Genomic DNA, 20,182 nt, shown 5'->3' on the forward strand with positions numbered 1-20,182 from the left:
CCTCTACCTACAGTTACTTATATATATATATATAACAAATGAACAAATCAGGTATGTGTTAGAGTTACCAATCCAAAAACCAAAGTTATCTGGAATATTTCATTCCCTCCCAGACAATGCCATTACAGGGTTATTTAAATAGTTTCCTGAAGTAAATTCTCCAAGATCAACAAATTTTGCACATCTCTAGAAGAATGCATTCCCAATTATTTGGATAATTTTTAGATTGACACTAGAAAACTGGTATTGAGATTAGATTGCATACATTTTATATCCAGCTCTATGAGTAGACATCTCAGTATAATGAGACATGAATCAAGATACTTGTCAAACACTCTATTCACATACAATCATTATCCTTTCACTGAAGTGGCTTCTCTTTATTACTTAGTGGAAGACTCACAAAAATGATACCATTCTAGCACAAAGCTCATAGTTAATTGAAATATATAGGTATAAGTGTGTGACATATTGTTCCCAAATTCATATACATGAGCTCTGTATTCTTTAGAAATTACTGAAAGGGAGGCTTTACTTCATGAGGAAACATGAGTTCAGTCTCTTTTTGAAACAGTCATGTCAGTTATGAGGCTAATGTCTGAGCCTGAAAAGACAAGGCTTCTTTAATGAACCCCTTTAATTAGTCTACTCATTAAATTAGCTATGTCTTTCTTCAGGCTCAGCTGAAAACCAGAAAAATAAAAAGAGCACAGCAAACATGCTTCCAGATCATTTTCAAAGCATATACATCCTTAATGCATACCATCTAGTATTTTGTAGGGAATTATTTAGATATGCAGTAGGGATGAAATGAATTCATGCACAATGTACATTTTTTTCATATCTGACAACTCAGTAACTGCTCCAATCTTTTACGTTTTGCTTTGTAATTTTTTGCTGTGGGTTTATTTTTCTCCATTTTGAGCAATGGTGTTTTTCTCCCTCTCCATATGTATTTTTCTCTGAGGTGAAATACAATTACCTACAGGCAAAACTGGTGCAAAAAGAAGAACACTTAAATGTGGTTTTATATTTTTGCAAACAAACGAAAAATGTAGGTGAGCATGTATCCAAAATTAAATACATAACCTATTTGAAACAGTACTGCCCTGCCTCACTAATTAAAACATGTAGGTGTGACATTTTATGTTACTAACAATTTTAAATACCTAGAAAACATAATGCTAAATTACTGTAGACATACAGGGAGGTTCAACCCAGCTAGTGCAACAATTCTTTTCTTGCACACTGAATATGTCAATTCCTTTCTCTCTTCATGTACCTTGCAACCCATTGTAATTTCTATTTTTCCTATTTCCCCAGCTTTCTATAGGTATAGGACAACCTGTACTGTCAGTATTAAGAAATCCTTAAACAGAATGCTCTGTTACCCAGTTACCATGTAAATATCAGAGTAACAGAATAGCAGAGTTGAAAAGGACTTTGGAGATCTTCTATTCCGAGCCCCTGCTCAAGAAGGAAACCTGCTTGATAATATAATAATATATTATAGTACCATTAACACGCTAGTATTAATATATTAGCAATAGCAATAGCACTTAGACTTATATACGGCTTCACAGTGCTTTTACAGCCCTCTCGAAGCAGTTTACAGAGTTAGCATATTGCCCCCCAAAAACTGGGTCCTCATTTTACCCACCTCGGAAGGATGGAAGGCTGAGTCAACCTTGAGCCTAGTGCGATTCGATCTGCCAAACTGCTGGCAGCCAGTGATCAACAGACGTAACCTACAGTATTGCACTCTAACCATTGTGCCACTGCAATGGTATACAAATATAATATACAAATAAATAGTGCATATATAGTTTCTCTGTTGACACAATGTTTCCAGATTTCATCCCCCCCCCCAATTAAAATTCCATTGCAAGAACTAAAATATCTCCATTTTTCTCCTCAATGTCTGCTTTATGTCACACATCAACACTTCAGTATGCCTATCTCGCATATGTCATTCAAACCAAAGATTTTCATCTTCTTCTTGAGGCTTCGCACTACCATACTTCCTAGCCTGGTTTTTGGTCTTGTCCTTTTCCTCCTCCTCCCATCTATACAAACACATCTTCTTTTTAGCATTTGTTTATCTTTGAACTTTTCTCCTACATGAATTGTCAAACATGTCACTTTTATGCCAAGGCAGAAAGACAGAAGCAGCTGAATATGTAAGTCTTGCAAACTGATAGAATGCCTGCCCTCTGCTATATACATCAAGATGAACTTGTAGAATTATTGCTGCTTCCAAGTAATTTTTAAACATTTTGTGCACATCACCCTCAAAAAAATATCCCTCTACGCAGATTTATCTACACCAACAAGAACAAAGTTCCCATGACCTCAAATACACACTAAGTAGACAGGAACTGGCCAAGACCAATTTAACTTTGAAGAGGAAATCTCAGAAAAAAGCAAAGATTTAAAAGAAACGGAACAATTTGGCAGACCAATGGGCAAAAGTAGATTTCCTGCCAAAGGCATTTTGCCCTTTCAAGTGGAGTGGAGGAAAGCACAGGCATAAGAAGAAGTGTGGAAGATAGATGGGTCTTTCAGCAATGAAGGGTTTATTCTCCACCCCCAACCCCAACCCTAAAGCCCCTCCTTCCAACACGCACACACACACAAACACACACTTTTACTCCCTATCTTCTTCATTGCATGAAAAGAGCAAAATGCTGAAGAAGATATTATTTTAGTGTTCCTGGAAAAGCATGCAGAAATATACTTCAGGTGCTAAACCAACAGCACTTCGCCTCATGGCTAGCGAGGATATGTTTTTCCCAGTGTTTCTCTGCAGCCAGCTTTGGATCTGCTTAATTCACACCTATCCCAGAAAATAAAGGGTTCATCCAAGGCAGAATCAGAACATTTATGAGTCTTTCTTCACCAACCTCTCTTCCAACTCACACAAGTGTCCACCAGTCTGAAAAGGTCCTATCAAACATTTAACTGGAACAGTTGCATGCAGTATTTTGACATGTGATATTTCAATGGCTACTTTGAGAATGTAGACCGTTCTTTTTAAACAGGAGAAAACAATAGAGTTTGTTCTAATGGTTAACAGCACAAATTTAACAAGGTGAAACAGAGGTAACAGAGGTCATAAAAGAGTGGCAATAAAAGAAAGAAAGAAAAAGATTGGCTACAAATCCTACTTCATCGATGCCTCAAACATTAATGGGACTTGTAACTTTAAAAAAATACTGCTGAAATACAGCAGTAGCATAAATAGGAAGAAGCTGTCAACAAATATGAGAAAAGAGATTAAATACGTAACCTTTCTTGATAAAAGGCAGTGTTTCAATAATTAATACAGTAGAAGGATTTTGATTGCAGCCTCATTCCTGATCTCTAGGGATGTTGGAAAACTTCCCTTGGCTTGAAAGTTATTATGAACCAATCTGATTATCTGTTCTTATAAAAGCGTGTACACCAAAATGCAATTTTGGGATATGCTGTACTTTCTGGATTAAAATGTGCAAATTGAAATTCATTTCATGAATGTAATCAAAATTTACACAGCATAAATTAGAACAACTAAATGGTACCCACCCAGCTGGGCACAATCATATTAGATATTACAGTTTCCCATGCTAGCAGACAACTAAACTCTTCTGAAACCATCTTACAGGTAGTCCTCAATTTAAAACTCTTTCTTTAGTGACTGTTGAAAGTTATGATGGAAAAAACATGATTTACAACAAGTCCTTGCACTAATGACTGTTGCAGTATTGCCTGGTATCACTTGATCAAAATTCAGGTGTTTAGAAACCAGCATAAATTTACAACAGTTGCAGTGTCCTGGAGTTGCATGATTGCCATTTGTGAATTTCCCAGCAAAGCTTTAATAGAGAAAGTCGGTGGCGAAAGCTCGAATTGCTTAATGATTGCATGATTCACTTAACGGCCACTTCAAAAAAGGTTGTAAAATCAGATGAGATCCATTTAGCAATGCAAGTTCCAGTCCCAATTGTGGTTCTAAATCAAAGTCTATCTATGTAATCTCCATCACCCTGCTATTTTTCCCCCACAGAGCTGTACACATTTGGATATAATTGTTATACTTATTCAACTTTGCTCTATGTGTTGAAATGCTTCTTTGGTCAACATTATTAGCCACAGTTCCCTCCAATGTCACATGAAACCAACAAGGCTGATCATCCTTGCCAATTTCATTATCTTTTGCCTTCCTGATAAGTGCTTCTAGGTAAGGATTTTCAATCATTCTGCCTTATTGTGATTATTATTGATTCTGATAACCTTTTCCTTTTATAAGCTCCCAGGTTTCCTTACCACTTTTTGTATCTTTTTTTTTAATACCAGAAAAAAACATGTATGGAGAAAAAGAGTAACTACACAATACCTTTCAAGCGTTAATGACTGTTTCTGGAAGGAATCTTATGCTTTAAAGTTAAAATATTAATTTTCAAAGAAACCTAAGGCTTTAGCTTGGCCACATGAGTTTCAGCTGCACATGCAAGAAAATGATGCATGAATGGAAGAACAGATCAATGCAAACTGCATTGGGATGGCATCACATAGAAGTCAGACAATTAGCACAATATAAATTAGCATCCAGGATCAGGAAGCTAAGAAAGATCCTAGCTAGAGACACAAACAGGAAAACCATAACTTCAGAATGCAAAAACAAACATGCATAAAAGACCATTAAAAGACCTACTAAAATTAGGCTTGGCTAGGCTGAAATGAAGCTGCAAATGAATTGCCAATCTTTTTTAAAAAAATTACTGAAATTTGCATTGTTTGATACAACTTTCAAGCAATGGCTATCTATGTAAATTATTTTGTAATGGGGCACTTAATTTCAAGTCAGATAACAAAACTTTGTTGTCATAACTTCATTCACAGAACAATGGCTTTTATGTATTTACTTAATGACAAAATTCCTATAATCCCTAACTGCTCTTGACTCAGGATCATTTACAAAGAAAATAAACCACAAATAAACCTAAACCCTAAGCAAGCAACTTGGTGTACTCAAAGCCAGTCAAAATAGAATGGTTTCCATAGCTTTTCAAAATGCCAAACTATTCTTTTAGTCAGTGGTTGAGTCATTGTATTTTAGACTGCCTGAAGTTTGTGAGCTGGCTTCAGGGGCCATCCCATGTACATTGTACTGCAGAGTCTTACTTCAAGGTGATGAAGATGTGAGTCACTCTTTCAAGGACATTCTGATTCAAAATGCCCACAATTGACACATCAGCCAAAGTTGGGCGAATGCCTTCAGGTTTCTATCTGTTGCTTGAACAGTAGTTGCAAGTCCAGAAAGACTCTCAAATCACTCATTAAGGAAAGTGCAAGTCTATCCAGGGTCAACTTAAGGGTCAAGATCAAACAATATTGTTTGCCTACACACAGCAGCTCCATCTTTAAGGATTTTATCTGAGTTTGTTTGTTTGACCCAACCAGCTACTTGCAGCCTCAGGACACTGGAGAATTCCTAGCCCTTCCCTCGGTGGTGATATATACTTATGTGTCATCAGTCTCCTGACAATACCTAATTCCAAAACCAACAAATAATCTCTTCCAGCAGTTTCATGGAGATATAAAGAGAATGTGGGAGAGAACTGAAGCCCTGAGGTGCCCCACATTGATGGATCCAAGCCAACTGTTCTTCCCTCCATCCTCTGACTAATATTGCAGAATTGTGCCTCTTACTCTCAACCCCCAAAATCAATTCATCAGGATATCCAGTTTGATAATATCAAATGTTTCTGAAAGGCCCAACAACACCAAATACAGTACACTCCAGTAGGATTCTCTGTACCTGGAGACTCATTGCCTTTTTCAAAGTCTTCCTCCAAATGATAGATAGGAGATTAAACAGAAGTTATCCAATATGACTGGATAATATGACATCTCCTTAAACTGCACCATCTAAAAATATGTGAGAGGAATTGAATCAAGTCCATCACAAACTAGAAAACTAAAACCCTTTTTGTATTTGCCGAATTCACAAAAATTACAGCCCAACAGAACAAAAGTCATTCCTGTCAAAACAATTGCCTGGAACTGGAATGGCTGCATTTGTCACATGCAATTCAATCATCAAACAACGATACACAATACACCACCACAGTCCGAAGCCGCAATTATAAAACAGACTGTTACCATAATATGGCAAACGCTGTGCAAAAGCACTGGAAAAAATACTAAACTTACATTCAAACAAACAGGCAAACAGAAAATACCACATTGCTTTTTATATTACTAAACGTTGGTCTAAAGGAAGATGTGGGTATGATTACTACCTATTTGGTCTTCGGGAAATATAGTGAATGAAAACCCTTTGAAGGTCAAAACCCAACATAACTGTGTCAATGAGTCAAAGATACCACAAACCCAGTGCTAAAAACTGAACCTTTTAGTCATGTTAACTTCATGGGCAACAGCTAGTATTGGTGTTCTCTGTCAAGATATATGTAAAATGCAGACAGATGGATATTAAATACAGTATACCAATTAATGCAATGTGAATATACTCGAGACAAAAGAATACCAGTCTAAAGAGACCTTAAAGGAGAGTATCTTCTTTTTTTAAAAAAGAATCATATTCCAGAAATGAATATTTTTCTTTAAAAAAAAATCAAGCTCTGTTTGGATAATATTTCTTTGAAGTTACAGAAGCTTCTTCCTCACCTGGAGCATTGTAATTACCTGTTTTACCACTGTCAACTATCTGTGTGGCTATAATACAAACAGAAAAAAAGAGAAGGGTTTCTTAACTACAGTTTCTGGTAGTCAGTGCAATTCTATTTAACATTGTAAGTAACTTAATGTCTCTCCTAGAAGAGATTCCTAAATGCTTTAGGAACATTCAGAATGGATTTACCTACCTTTTCTTTACTAAATCAAAACAAAATATTAATCAGCCTTTTAAAACAGCTGTGTCTGAGCCCACAATGCTGGAAATGCTGTTTATTATGAACACTAACTGCACGTTGGCTGCTTTGACAATCCCAATAAAACATACATTTTGCAAATCTGCTTCTTAAACTTCTAGTGCTTGTTTGGACTTGAAGCAATGTGAAAATTATACTTTATAAATGACCGGGAAGAGAAAACAAACAGTCAACCCAAAATACCACTTCCAAACCTCAAAAAAAGGCTTCTCTGTATAAAACATTTGCACAGCAGCATAAAAAAGAATTTAAAAACTGCCATGATAATGAACATAACACAATGATATAGGATCTCAGAGAAATATATATTAGTAAAATCTACTTTAACTCACTTTGAAAACATAGCAATGTGTCAGATTACAATTCCACAATTTTAGTTCTGCTATATAATTTCCATTAAATTCCTTTTCCTAAAGTTTATATTTCAGAAAAAGAAAAAAGGACTTACCAGATTATATCTCAGTCCTGTGTCAATTAAGGACTATATTTGCCAGTTCAGTACCCATAAAGTAGTAAAACAAATGTACTTATCTGTTCAAATGATCCTTGCGTCTCTATAGCATAATTTTCCCAACCTGCTGCTCTTAATATATGTAATGTACATCAAGAACAACAAAACAGAAAATGATATGAGGATAATAGGACTCTGCCACACCTGGGGAACAAGTTGACCAAGGTTGCCCTAACCAGTTACGGATGGTATTTTATTTTCTCATAAACAAAATATCACAAATTAATTGCACTCTATGACTAAAACACTGGTAAGCCTTTTAGTTCATAGAGTGGTGGGATTCAAATAATTTAACAATCGGTTCTCTGCCCTAATTACCACCTGAGTTGGCAGGGTTTGGTGGTCATGTGACTGGGTGGCATACCAACTCAACATCACTCACATCGATGGGTGCTTTGCCTTAGCTGTTACAATGTAATAAGGGTTAACCGGACAGCAATAGCAATAGCAGTTAGACTTATATACCGCTTCATAGGGCTTTCAGCCCTCTCTAAGGGGTTTACAGAGTCAGCATATCGCCCCCACAGTCTGGGTCCTCATTTCACCCACCTCGGAAGGATGGAAGGCTGAGTCAACCTTGAGCCGGTGAGATTTTAACCGCTGAACTGCAGATAGCAGTCAGCTGAAGTGGCCTGCAGTACTGCATTCTAACCACTGCGCCACCTCGGCTCTACAGGCAGGCAGTTTCTGTAAACAGAACAATAAAGATGAGGCTAGAAACAACACCAGAATGTTGCCTTCCTGCCTTACAGAATTAGCCCTGTAATGTGGGAAAAAACCAAAACACACCATGGGCCCGTTTCTGGCCTCCAGAGCCTGTGGATGCCATTTTCGCCCTCCCAGAGGCTCGAGGTAAGCCGCCGGAGCCTGGGGGAGGGCAAAAACACCCCTCTGGCATGGTACAGGAGGCCCCCACCATGGCCATGCCTACCCAGCAACCGGGCAGAGAACCCCTTGCTAAAATTTTTGAAACCCACCCCTGGTTTCTAGCCTGGTGCCTTAACCACTAGAACAATTTGGCTTTCTTTAAAAAAAAATCTTTCAAACAATCTGGATAATTTAGAATTTTAATCCCACTATTGCTAGCACAGTAGCAACCAGAGGATTTTGCATGTTTGGACAGAATGACAGCAAATTGCAAGTTCTGCCCCTTTGGGTGCACATGCAATGCTTGTAAGAAAAACATCAGAGCATGCATTACACTGCTGCTTTAATTAGTTTGCTGCCGCCCAGGCGTTTAGCTGAATAGGCTGATGATCCTGGGAGTTTAGTAACTTAGCATGTTTGAAAGGTTCCAAATTACGCAATTTGGGGTTCTGTATCATTTCTGCCCCCCCCCCTTTTTTTTTACATCTGCAAAGCAAGGCAGCTCAAACTAACAAAGTTCCTGAGGTGTTAAACTGCAATATTACGGAAGAATGCAACTTACTGAAGAAAGAAAACATATATAATTAACCTACAGTTTTAATGTGTTGAAGCTAATTAAATCTATTACTTAAAGACGCATTGCTTTTGACACTGTTTTTACTAACTCTCTCGTTGGTTCTCCCCAAATATCAAATGATCTTCCAATACAAAGAAACATCTGAATTTTTTATAAATGTTGTTGTATTGATTGTAAGTATTACAGCTGTCTGTGAGTAGTTCTTATTGGCCACAAAAATAGGATATTTAAACCCTTAAAATTCACAGTACATTTAAAAGCACAATAACTTTATATGTATACTTTTCTATTATATTGGTTTTTTTTACTAAAAAGGAGCAGAAAAATTAAATATGTATATCAAAAAGGAATTATAATTACCATCAACATAAAATGGAGTTCGCTCAGGAGCTGAAATACACCAAGTAAATGAAATGACGAGTGGGAAGGAGAGGAGAAAGATAAGGGAATAAGAGAAGGATAGGAGAGAGGGCAGGTGGGGAGAGGAGGAAAGAAAGGAGGAGTGGAAAGGGGAGAGAGGAGAAGGGGAGAGGAAGGGGAAGTAGAGAAGGGAAGGACGACAGAAGGAAGAAAAGTGGTAGGGAGGAGGAGGAGAGAGGGATAAGGAAGTGATGGATAAAGTACAAATATGATGTATGGGGAGCAGAAGAGCCAATAATTGGTTTTTGGGAGTTGTTGTTAAGATGAATTGATGTAAACATTTAATAATACAATATGATATTGTGTATGAGTATACATGTGATTATATGTTATGAAAATGAAAAAATAAAAAACTTTAGTAAAAAAAAATCCACAGTACAAGAAAAATATGACTTGGAATTTTCTAAGTTTTGCTTTTTTAAAGCTGTAACTGAAATCATGCTGACCTAAAGACATCCTTGTAGACCGAGAGTAAAAGTGCTTTAAAGATTTCAAGAGTTTACTTATCCAAAGTGCTCCTTTACACAATACTAATAAAGTTCCTAGACACGTAAATTTTCTATTACTTATGTAATAGGTGCAATTTCTAAATATTTTCAGAATATTCATCCCAAACCAACCAACTATTGAACAGCTTCAATGTCTAAAGTAGCATAAGTAAAAATAATCCTGTAGGAAAATAAATGGGAAATTTGAGACTCAGATTTTCTTTTTCTTTTTTAACTTTCATAGATTACGCAATTGGTAACAACATAACAGCTGTGTTCACACAGCATGATAAGGTGTAATTTGCATTAAGCTTCAGTAGTGAAACATCATTAGTGCTAGTGCATATGAAAACAGCCTCCAAGCATGTGCAGAATAAATTTTTGTAAGTAGCCAAAACATCTTAACTGAGTATATCATATTAATTGGCTCTGGAAAGTCCCAAAATCACACCCTGTCATTAAAATAATTTAGATAAAATGACTTGGAAAATTCATTCTGGGGTAACTGGAAAAAGAATAAATTGGGAGATTAACTTGTCTCAATGTGTGCTTAGGATTCATTAGGAAAGAGGTGCCATATAGATTTAATTCTTTTATGTTTTTGTATTTCAATAAATCTGAGTTCGCTTGGAAACACAGGGACGACCCTCCTGTTATACAGTGATCCCATTTTCACCTCAACCTTATTGGTAGTCATTATCCAAGTTGAAGATTAATGAGAATGTTATGCAATAAAAGTGTTTTTCAAACTGAGCAATGTTAAGATGTGTGGACTTCAACTCCCAGAATTCTAAGAATTAAAGTCCACACATCTTAAAAGTTGTCCAGTTTGAAGAAAACTGCAATTGATCAAAATATCCACATGAAACTGAAACCTACACTAACACTAACCCTAGCCCTATTCATTGTCAGAGCCTGGTTTCAGGAAAGGAAGCAGATCTAAAACCCAATGATGGATGCAGGGACATATGCACAATGAGAGCATGACTGTGAGAGCAATATTGTGTACCAATATCTATTCTCCCTTTCTCTCTCCCTCCCTCCCTCCCCCTCTCTCTCAAAATCTCCAAAATGGCAGGCATAATATTATAATCTAAGGAGCCACGTTAGAAAAATATTTCCAAAATCATCTCTCTCCCTTCTTGCACCTTAAATGAACTGCTAATTCCTATGAGAAGTAAAATGCTGTAGACGCATTGCTCAACATCAAATGAGACTAGAAACTCTTGCGTGTTATAGTAGACAAATTAAATTCCTAAATGATTGTTACGTTAATCCATATTGTGTGTTGTATGTCTAATTTTGGCTGAATATATTATGCAAAACTAGCCAATCATCACTTTTTCAACAAACCACTCTTAAGCAAAATGTGGCTTAGTGTGATGCTTAAAGCAGAAAATTAGAGTGCAAATGCTTAAAATTCAACTCTTCTATCTAGACACCTAGTTCATGAAAACATAGTCTATGTTTATAAGTACGGTAAGTGTAACTTAGCCTCAAGCAAGCATAGTATCCCATAGGGCAGGCTCAGTCAAAAAAATCAAGATTGATTTTTTTAGCACCCCCCATAGATGGTTGTGGAATCACAATATAATATAGAGTTTGCTTTCACAGTTGTGTTCACAAAGAGGCATCCATTCTTACCTATCATGACCTCTGCAGATGACTCATTCTCAGAGAACGAGGAGAACCTGCATGGATTTAAGATTGAAAGAGGCCAAGAGGTAGAGCCCAGCATGATAAACACATGAGATGGAGACTGCAATGTAGCACTGGAAGGTTATAATTTGGTGGAGGTTTTTTTAACAAATAGAAAGAGGACATCTCTGTAAAATTAATGACATCAAAGATGAAAACTCTGTCAAAAGCCTCTTGATGAATATTAAGGAGAAAACAAACAATAAAGAGGTTGTTGTGAGTGTACTGCATGCTACCCAACAAGCCAATGATATAGATGAAATCTTCACAAATCAGATGGTTCAAATGTCAAGGAAACACAACATTGAAATAACCAATGGGAGATTTCAACTATTCCAATATCAACTGTGAATCAAATCTTATGACAAGTGGGAAAATCAACAAGTCCTTGCTCTGCTTTGCAGACAAATTCATTGACTCTAAACGATGAATTAGAACTTAGAACTTAGACTTAGAATAACTTTATTGTCACTTTGAATATACACTAATCGGCATACATTAAAATGAAATTTTGTTTCATACAGCTCTCAAAGGGTCTCCACCTCTAATATATACATGACTAAATAAATACATACATACGTACATACATAATGATGAATTAAAGGAAGCAGGAGATCAGCTACATGGTATTTCATACTTATGGGGAAGAGAGATATTAACAGATTGAAAAACTGGGAAGTATGAACTTTGGAAGAGAGCGATCATGCAATCCTCAAATTGCCCATACTGCAGACAGAGAGAACGGAAGGTGGCCAGATTAATATTCTAAATTTGAAAAGAGCTGACCTCAGTAAGCTAAGGAGAAAAGTAGGAAGTACTGCATGGATGAAAATTCTGAAGGGAAAAAAGAAGTTCAGGAGAGTTGCATAATTATAAGCAGTGAGATAATTAAGGCCCCAAAACAAACAATGGCAAACAGAAAGAAAACTGGAAGGCAGCTGATGATGCAATTGTGCTCACAAAGAACTCTGATAAACTAAGAAATAAAAAAGGACAAATCTTTAAAAAATTGTAAAGAAGGGCACATAACAGAAGCAGATTATCAAGAAATAGCCCAAATCAGTAAGGATGGGATCAAGAACGCTAAAGTTCAGGAAGAGTTGAGGCTTACGATGAGTAGCAAAAAATAATAATCAACAAAGGGCTTGTCTGTGTACAGTATGTGCAAAACAAAAGAGAAACATCAAGGAAATGGTCAGTCTGCTGGTTGGAGAAAATGGCAAGATAGTGCCATGGATAACATAGAGAAGGCTGAGCCACTAAATTCCTATGTTGCAGCTGTCTTTTCACAAAAGTAGAACATGGTCCAATCTGTGCACTGGAGAAAGGTGGGAAGAAGAGCATTTTAGGTCAAAATAGACAAGGGACTATGAAAGAACCCTTAGCTTCTTGGAATAAATGCAAGTCCCTGAGACCAGACGGATGACATCCCAGGGTGCTAACCGGTTCTTGGAGAATTCCTGAAGTACAGGGGAAGTGCCAGACAAGTGGAGAAGAATAAAAAGGGGACCCATGCAACGGCAGACCAATCGGCTGATCAATCGGCTTTAAATCACTACTTGGGAAAATGTCAGAAAAGATAATTAAGCAGTGCAAGCATTTAGAAAGAAATAAGATCATTACTATCATTTATGATGGATCATAACGGAATTTTTTTTGGGGACGGACTGCCTAGATTAATTAGACAGAAATGCTGTGGATGTAGTGCACCTAGACTTTAGTAAAGTTGGGCATAGACTCTTTCTTGATAAAATGGAACATGAGGATATAGTATCACTGCTAGATGGATTTTCAGGTGGTCCTTAATGAAACTGTGCCTACGTGGAGAGACTTCTGCAGTTGGGGATCTTGGGGTTTTGTCCCTAGGTCAATCTTGTTCAAAATATTCATAAATACTGAGATGAAAGGACAGAAGGGATGCCCAGCACATTTCAGACAACACAAAGTTGGGGGAGGGGTTTCTAGCATCTCTATGTGTCAAATAGTTCCTGATAGATTTGAATATTGGGCCCTATGCAACAAAATGCAGTTTCATAGTGAAAAATACTAGGGTTCTGCATGTCGGTAGGGAAAAAAACCAAATACAAAGTACAAGATAGGTGATACCTGGCTCAGAAATTGTACCTGTGTGAAGGATCTGGATATTATGGCAGACCATCCTCTAGCTGCCCAAAGAACCAATGCAATCTTGGGCTGCATTAACAACAGAGGTATAATGTCAAGATAATGGGAACGGGTAGTTTCGTTCCATGTTATGTTAAATCAAACAGCACCTGGAACCGTATTTAGTTTTTGGTTGCCAAAATACAAGGAGGATGCTGTGGAATGAAAAGAATGCAAATAATCATGGTGAGGGGCTTAGAGGCTAAATCCTATGGAGGATGGTTGAAAGAGCTGGGAATAAAGAAGAGAAAGCTAAAAGGAAGACATAATAGTAGTCCTCTAATACTTGAAGTGCTGTCACAAAGAATAGGACAGGAATCAACAGATGGAAGCTTTGCAGAGATTGAAATTGAAAAAGGAGGTAATTGCTTAATTGTGAGAGGTATAAGGCAGCAGAACACCCTGACTCCTGAAATTATGGGTGCTCCATTACTGGAGATTTTCAAACAAGGGATGGGTGGGATACGCTGAAAATCCTTGTCCTGGCAAGACATGGAATTAGAAGAGCCATTTCCAACAATATGATTCTAGCAATTGTTTCCTGCTACCATATTATATAAATTCCAATTGGCACCCCCCCCCCTTCCTACTTGCAAGGCACATAAGGGTAGGCCAGAGATCATAAAGCTGCAGGAGAAAAAGCTCCTTGAGATGATGGGTCATTGCTTAAGACTACAAGGACCAGACTTTATATAAACTCAACTTTTGTTTTTCTTTGAATTTTCTTCTACATGGATTCTTCTGGTCCATTGATTTGACTGTTGAATGTGCGACTTCTTCACTCTGTGGCTGGCAGTTGCTTGCAATGGTGTATTAACCATTAAGCAGACTAAGCACATGCTTAGGGCACCAGGCCCAAGGAGGCACCACAAAGTTGAGAAAGAAAGAAAAACAATGAAGATTTGTACAGCATGTACAAAGGAGGGCGGGGCACCAAGATTTGTCAGTGCTTAGGGAACCAGCGAGCCACTGGTTGCTTGGCTAGAAAAAGGGAGCAAATTGCTTGCAAAGCATGGTGACTTATCTAGGGTAGAAGTGAAGACTGTATATGGGGTATACATACAGTCTGAATATATTCCAAACATAAGCCTCGATCTCAGTATTTCCTAGTAGGGGGAAGTTTCAGAAAAATCATGTTAGAATAGGGCTTGTGACACAAAGGTGACTTGTCTGAAGTCACCCTGGCATAGAGTGTTCTGGCAGACATCAACATGCTGCCACTTACAAGCAAGCATGACAAATGACCTTTACAGCAAGCATCCCTAGATGGGTCATTACCTGCCAGGACACATTAAATGGAACCCCCTGAGGTGAGAGCCAAAATAAAATCCTATCCAATCTCTTAGCTTGAGAAAGATTTGGCCTTTACAATTTTTACCCAGATTCAGTTTCCTTAATACTGAAACTCCTTGTGAAGATTTTTTTGAACAGTCATGGGTTAGAGTTGGGCATTTGAACTAATACTTCCAAAAACTATTAATCTTCGTTGGGATCTGATAAGAAAAGAACGGTTCAATCTAGTCACACACACACACACCCCAATGATTGCCCAGGGGAGGGCAATCCACGAGAATGATGGGAGCCCAGCTTTTGAAAGTAGAGAAACTTCCTGTAACCATAAATCAGCATCTGGAAAGACAGGTGGATGAAATTACAGGGAAGCCAAAGAAACCTTAGAAGAGACCGTTGTACCATTCTTCAGAGAGCCCTTTGTAGAAAATTGTTAGCGTATTCTTAATTAGTACATTTTGCTTCCCACTAGTATTGATTAATTCTCTCTTTTAGCACCAAGCACAAGCAACATATTCAGTAGTAGTCCAGTTTTTCTCCCTCCATATCTAATTGTTCAATACAGCCCTGCAAAAAAAATCAGAGCAGCGGAGTAAACATCTTAGTCATTTTCGACAGTAAACCCTCTTTTAGAAAATATGCTCCAAAATCATTTTGAAAAAGGAGAGGGAGCCAAAATCCGCCAAATTAGAGCTATACCTTTAAGGAGTTCATCTAGCAGAGAAAGCAGCTGCATTCCTGTTGAGAAGGGGCTGCTGTCCTAACATGCAACAGAGGGCTAGAAATAACCTGCACGCACACAACCTTCCAGCATCCAATCCAACAATACAACAGCCTCTCTCACTCATCCGCAGAACAGAAGGAAGGAAGGAAGGAAAAAGAAAGAAAGAAAGAAAGAAAGAAAGAAAGAAAGAAAGAAAGAAAGAAAGAAGAGAAATAGGAAGGGACTAACTTTATTAGACCAGCAAAGGAGTTGGGTGCCAAGGCATCAAAGGATCCTTTTAGGGGGAGAAAAAGTTGCTTCAAGGCGCGTGAAGGAAGCAAAAGACCCCCTTTGCTGTGGCTTTGTCGGAATTCGGCTTGGCTGTAGAAAAGTGAGCTTTGAAGGCTGCGATAGGGAAATGGCTCAACGGCCCGAGTGGATCCGGCATGCGTGCCTTATGAGCCAAAACGCAGCGCACCCCCATCAGGAACGGGGCGTACGTATAAACGGGTGGGACAAAGACAATGCCAAGTAGGGAAGAAAAGCAGCCGCCGCCGCCGCAGCAGCAGCAGCAGGTAGTTAGTGCGGCGGGATGCCCTGTGCGCTGGCGCCACAAACATTCAACCACCGCTTGCAAATTAGCAACGCCGACACCACTCCACCCTCTCGCACGTGAGAAGGCTTAATTTTTTTTAAACAATCAAAGTTCATCAAAGCTTTGCCCCCTGCTCCCCCCCCCCTCTCTGTGTACCAAAGGAGAAGAAAGTGTTCGAAATGGGGCGGGTGGGAGAGAGACACAATTCAGCCTTGAAGCCGAAGCCACTGACTTTGCTGAACTTAGAAAATGAGGATCTGAGCACGTGGGAAAGTGCTGAAACTTCACCTCCTTTGCCCAACGCGCAATTCTCCTCCAATGGAGCACTTCTTCACCTCTCCGGTGGCTTTAACTTATAGATTCCGAGACAGGAGTAGAAACGGAAAACGAGGAAGCTAGAGGGATCGACCGTATGATCACCCGGGGGAGGGGGGGAGATATCGAGTAGGGTGGCTGCTTCTCAGCGAGATCGCTCAGAACGAAACCTGAGTGGAAAAAGGGGTACGGTAAGCGCGCCCAGGTTTACAGCCCAGAATGGGTGCCCAGCTTAAAATGAGGTTGGCTTAGTTGTGGGTCGGGGTTTTAACAAGTCACCCACACAGCCAGCCAACATTGTACGAATTCATCCGGGAATCGGAGCAGCTGAGCTCGGATCAAGGCAGCTGCAGACGTCCCAAGCCTTTTTGGGGGATGGGGGTGGCAGGCACAGCGCGTTGCGGACGACTGATCAGACCCAAGCTTTCACCCGAAAACTGGCCGGCAGATCCGAAGCGAGAACAGAGAAGGTGCCCCCTGAGCATCCTTTTTCCGCCAGCCCCGATCCGATTCGGCAGCGATTTCCATCACAGAACCTGAACCCAACTCCCGGAACCTCATCGCCTGCACGCATCGGGAAGAAGAAGGGGGGGGGCAGAGAAGATTGCCCCAGGCGAACCCCCCCCATCCCGATCCCTAAGACACACGCTTCCCCCACCACCACCACAATCTCTGCAACCCCCGCTGTTGGGAGCGCGGGAAAGGGGTGTCCCCTCGGAGTCGCCTACCTCGCACTTCCCAGCGCAGAAACAGCGGCAGCAGCAGCAGCAACAACGGCAGCCCCCGGAGACCGACGCCCCCGAGCCGCCTCATGGTGGCGAGCGACCCCTGCCGCAGCTTTCGCCTTTGCCCCGGCGAGCCTTTCCCGTCCTTCGCAGCCGCAGGAAAAGAAAGTTGAGCGCTGCGGGTCGGGATTGGCAGCTGCCTTTCGCCCTTCGCCCGGACTCCGCCGGCCGACTTGGCTCCGGCCGCCACCAGGCGCCAGGACCGGTCTCAAGCCTCGTCGTCGGCGCGTCGGGGCTGCTCTCGGCGGCCGCCTCTTTGCTCCGTCTCCCCGCGCTACAAGAAGCGACGGCGAGATCGGGGCTCGCTCCAGCTGCCCGCCCCCGGCCCTGCCCTTGGAGGAGGAGTCCCGCCGGGGCAACCTCCGCCCTCGCTTCTCGCCCACAGCGGCAGTCGCCGCTCTAGAGCTTGGCGCGCTTCCCAAGCTTTTCCAGGCGAAAGCGTGGTAGGCACCCAAGCGCCTCTGCCTCGCTTTCCTAGCCTCGGCCAGATTCGTCTTCCCCCGCTATCCTCCCTCATGCGGCCGGGTGATCCCACCTGCCCCGCTTACAAACCCAGTCACAGCCGTTTGTTAGAAGGGCTGCTGGCTTTCAGCGTCGCCGCTCTCCTGGTAAAGTCCAAGGCAAGTGACTTCCGGCGCACTTCCAGGAACCTCCAAGTTGCACAGTCCCCCCCAAAAAGATTAGCTTCAATTAAACTCCTTCATTCCGCGGCTCCATTTGCTTTTTCTTCTGTCCTGAGAACAGGGACCCATAACAGAATTGGCCAGATTCGCTGGTTCATTCCTTCACTCCCTTACTCATTCATTCATTCATTCATTCATTCATTCATTCATTCATTCATTCATCATACTCCAAATCGATCATATAATCAGCTGAAATAAAGTAAGCTATATGACAAGACTAAAATATCCTAGGTAGCTGAAAATGAACTGTACCAATAAAATAGTCCCAAGGAAAACAATAATAATTCAGCATGTTGTTAAACCACCAACTAGGCAACATTGGCTTGTCCCTCCTGCTTAATGGTGGATTTTTTTCACTGTAGCTTATGTAATGATTGACCAAGATCCTTTTCCACTTGACCTATCCACAATTCTTCTAATAAAGTATTCTAATATCTATCCACAGTTCTAGCAATTTCTTTTTCTGACATGATGCTGCCTTATCCTCAGTTTATTCCTGAGACATCTTCAACTTATTGTTAACTATGTCAGTGTTTTCCACTTAAAGCAAGGAACAAACCATGGTAGTTTTGCCAGTAGTACATTCTGAAGCGCTTCTCAAACTATTTGGTGACCTCTAGAGGGTGGGATCAGCCCAGCACCTATTGGCTGCCTAAAGGTGTGTATCTCACTCCTTCCGGAATGATTACAGGTAGCTCACAGGTTACAACCACTCCTTCAGTGGCAGTTCAAAGTTGTGACAGCACCGAACAAGGGGGACTCATGGCTGGGTCTTTGAAGTTGCAGCCATCACAGCACCCTGCAGTCACATGACTACAATTTGGATGCTCTGCAATTAGCTCACAATTATAACAGTTGCAGCATCTCGCATCATGGGATTGCCATTTGTGAGCTTCCCTGCCAGCTTCCCCAAATGAGGAATCCTGCAGGACTCACTCCTACTCCTGCCCTTTTTCTCCCAAAGAGCCACAAGTATACTCTGTACCCACATTCACAACAGGGCCTACCTGCAGCACCCACTGGCCTGCTTGCCTGGGATGCAGTTTCAGTGCCTCTTCTAATATCACAGTTTACATGAAATCCTTGTTAAGGACCTTCACTTAATGATAGCAACGGAATATGCCAGGATTGCCAGCGCTAAGCAAAGGGGTCATGTAACATCATGCTTTTTGACCAAATCAGAATTTTGGTCCCAATTCCTGTCCTAAGGCAAGGATTACCTGCATGTGGAGGAAGAGCCATGGTGGCGCAATGGTTAGAGTGCAGTACTTCAGGCTATTTCTGCTGATCACCGGCTGCTAGCAATTTGGTAGATCAAATCCCACCAAAGTTGACTCAGCCTTCCATCCTTCTGAGGTGGGTATAAAGAGGACCCAGATTGTTGTAGGCAATATGCTGACTCTTAGAGGGGGCTGAGGGGGCTGTAAAAGCAGTCTGTAAAAGACTTATAGGTATATAAGTCTAAGTGCTATTGCTATGTTTGGAAGGGAGAGGGACTGGATCTTTTAGAAAGGTTCTCCTCCTCTGTACCTACCAGATCTCAAAGTTGATGCTCAGTTTTAAGATCTATGTCAGCCTTAAGAGCTGCACTTCAAAAAAGAAAGTGAGGTGGAAGGGGAGCTTCAATGGACTATAGGAGTAATTCTGTCTGCTAGTTCACAATGCCACAATTTCTGTACCTGTGTAAACTGTAGTTAGGTTCCCCTTAAAACACTTGTGCCGAAAGAGAGCAGAGAAAAATTAAACCCATCTCCTTGAGCCATCTTATCAAAGCCCTTTTTCTCCCTTTCTAGCTATAGCCCAGCTCTATCCCATGTTAAAAAGTGTGGCTGGTGGATGTTTTCCCGCTAACTGGAGATGTTGGATGGGTAGGGAAAGCCACAAAGCTATGACATTTTTTTTCCTCTATTCTTAACATGTCTTGCACATTGTATATAAAGAGAGCTCCATTTGCTGGCATTGTGTCTCTGCAGGATATGGATTACTGATGGGGGGGCAACACATTTTCCACTGCAATCATTTTCTGCCAGCTCCAGGACTGTTGGGTAGCAGTAATGACAATTTTGTTTAGCTTGGTATTACACAAAGCATTTCTGTTAGGGAAAAGCAGACATCCTTATATCAATTATCTTCTACCTTCACTTTAACCCAC

At 40.4% G+C, this 20,182-nt stretch overlaps 1 protein-coding gene across 1 annotated transcript in view; it reads right to left on the minus strand.

The window, feature by feature from the left end:
- The window catches only part of LRP4 (LDL receptor related protein 4), a 109,140-nt gene extending 91,563 nt beyond the window's left edge, over positions 1–17,577 (minus strand). The window contains 1 exon segment of the mRNA XM_032238864.1: positions 17,291–17,577. Coding sequence (XP_032094755.1) covers positions 17,291–17,375 — 85 coding nt within the window. The 5' untranslated portion in view covers positions 17,376–17,577.
- Positions 17,578–20,182: the final 2,605 nt, after the last annotated feature.

The sequence above is a fragment of the Thamnophis elegans genome, chromosome 1 (genome assembly GCF_009769535.1).
Source record: "Thamnophis elegans isolate rThaEle1 chromosome 1, rThaEle1.pri, whole genome shotgun sequence".
In the NCBI taxonomy this organism is placed as follows: Eukaryota; Metazoa; Chordata; class Lepidosauria; order Squamata; family Colubridae; genus Thamnophis; species Thamnophis elegans.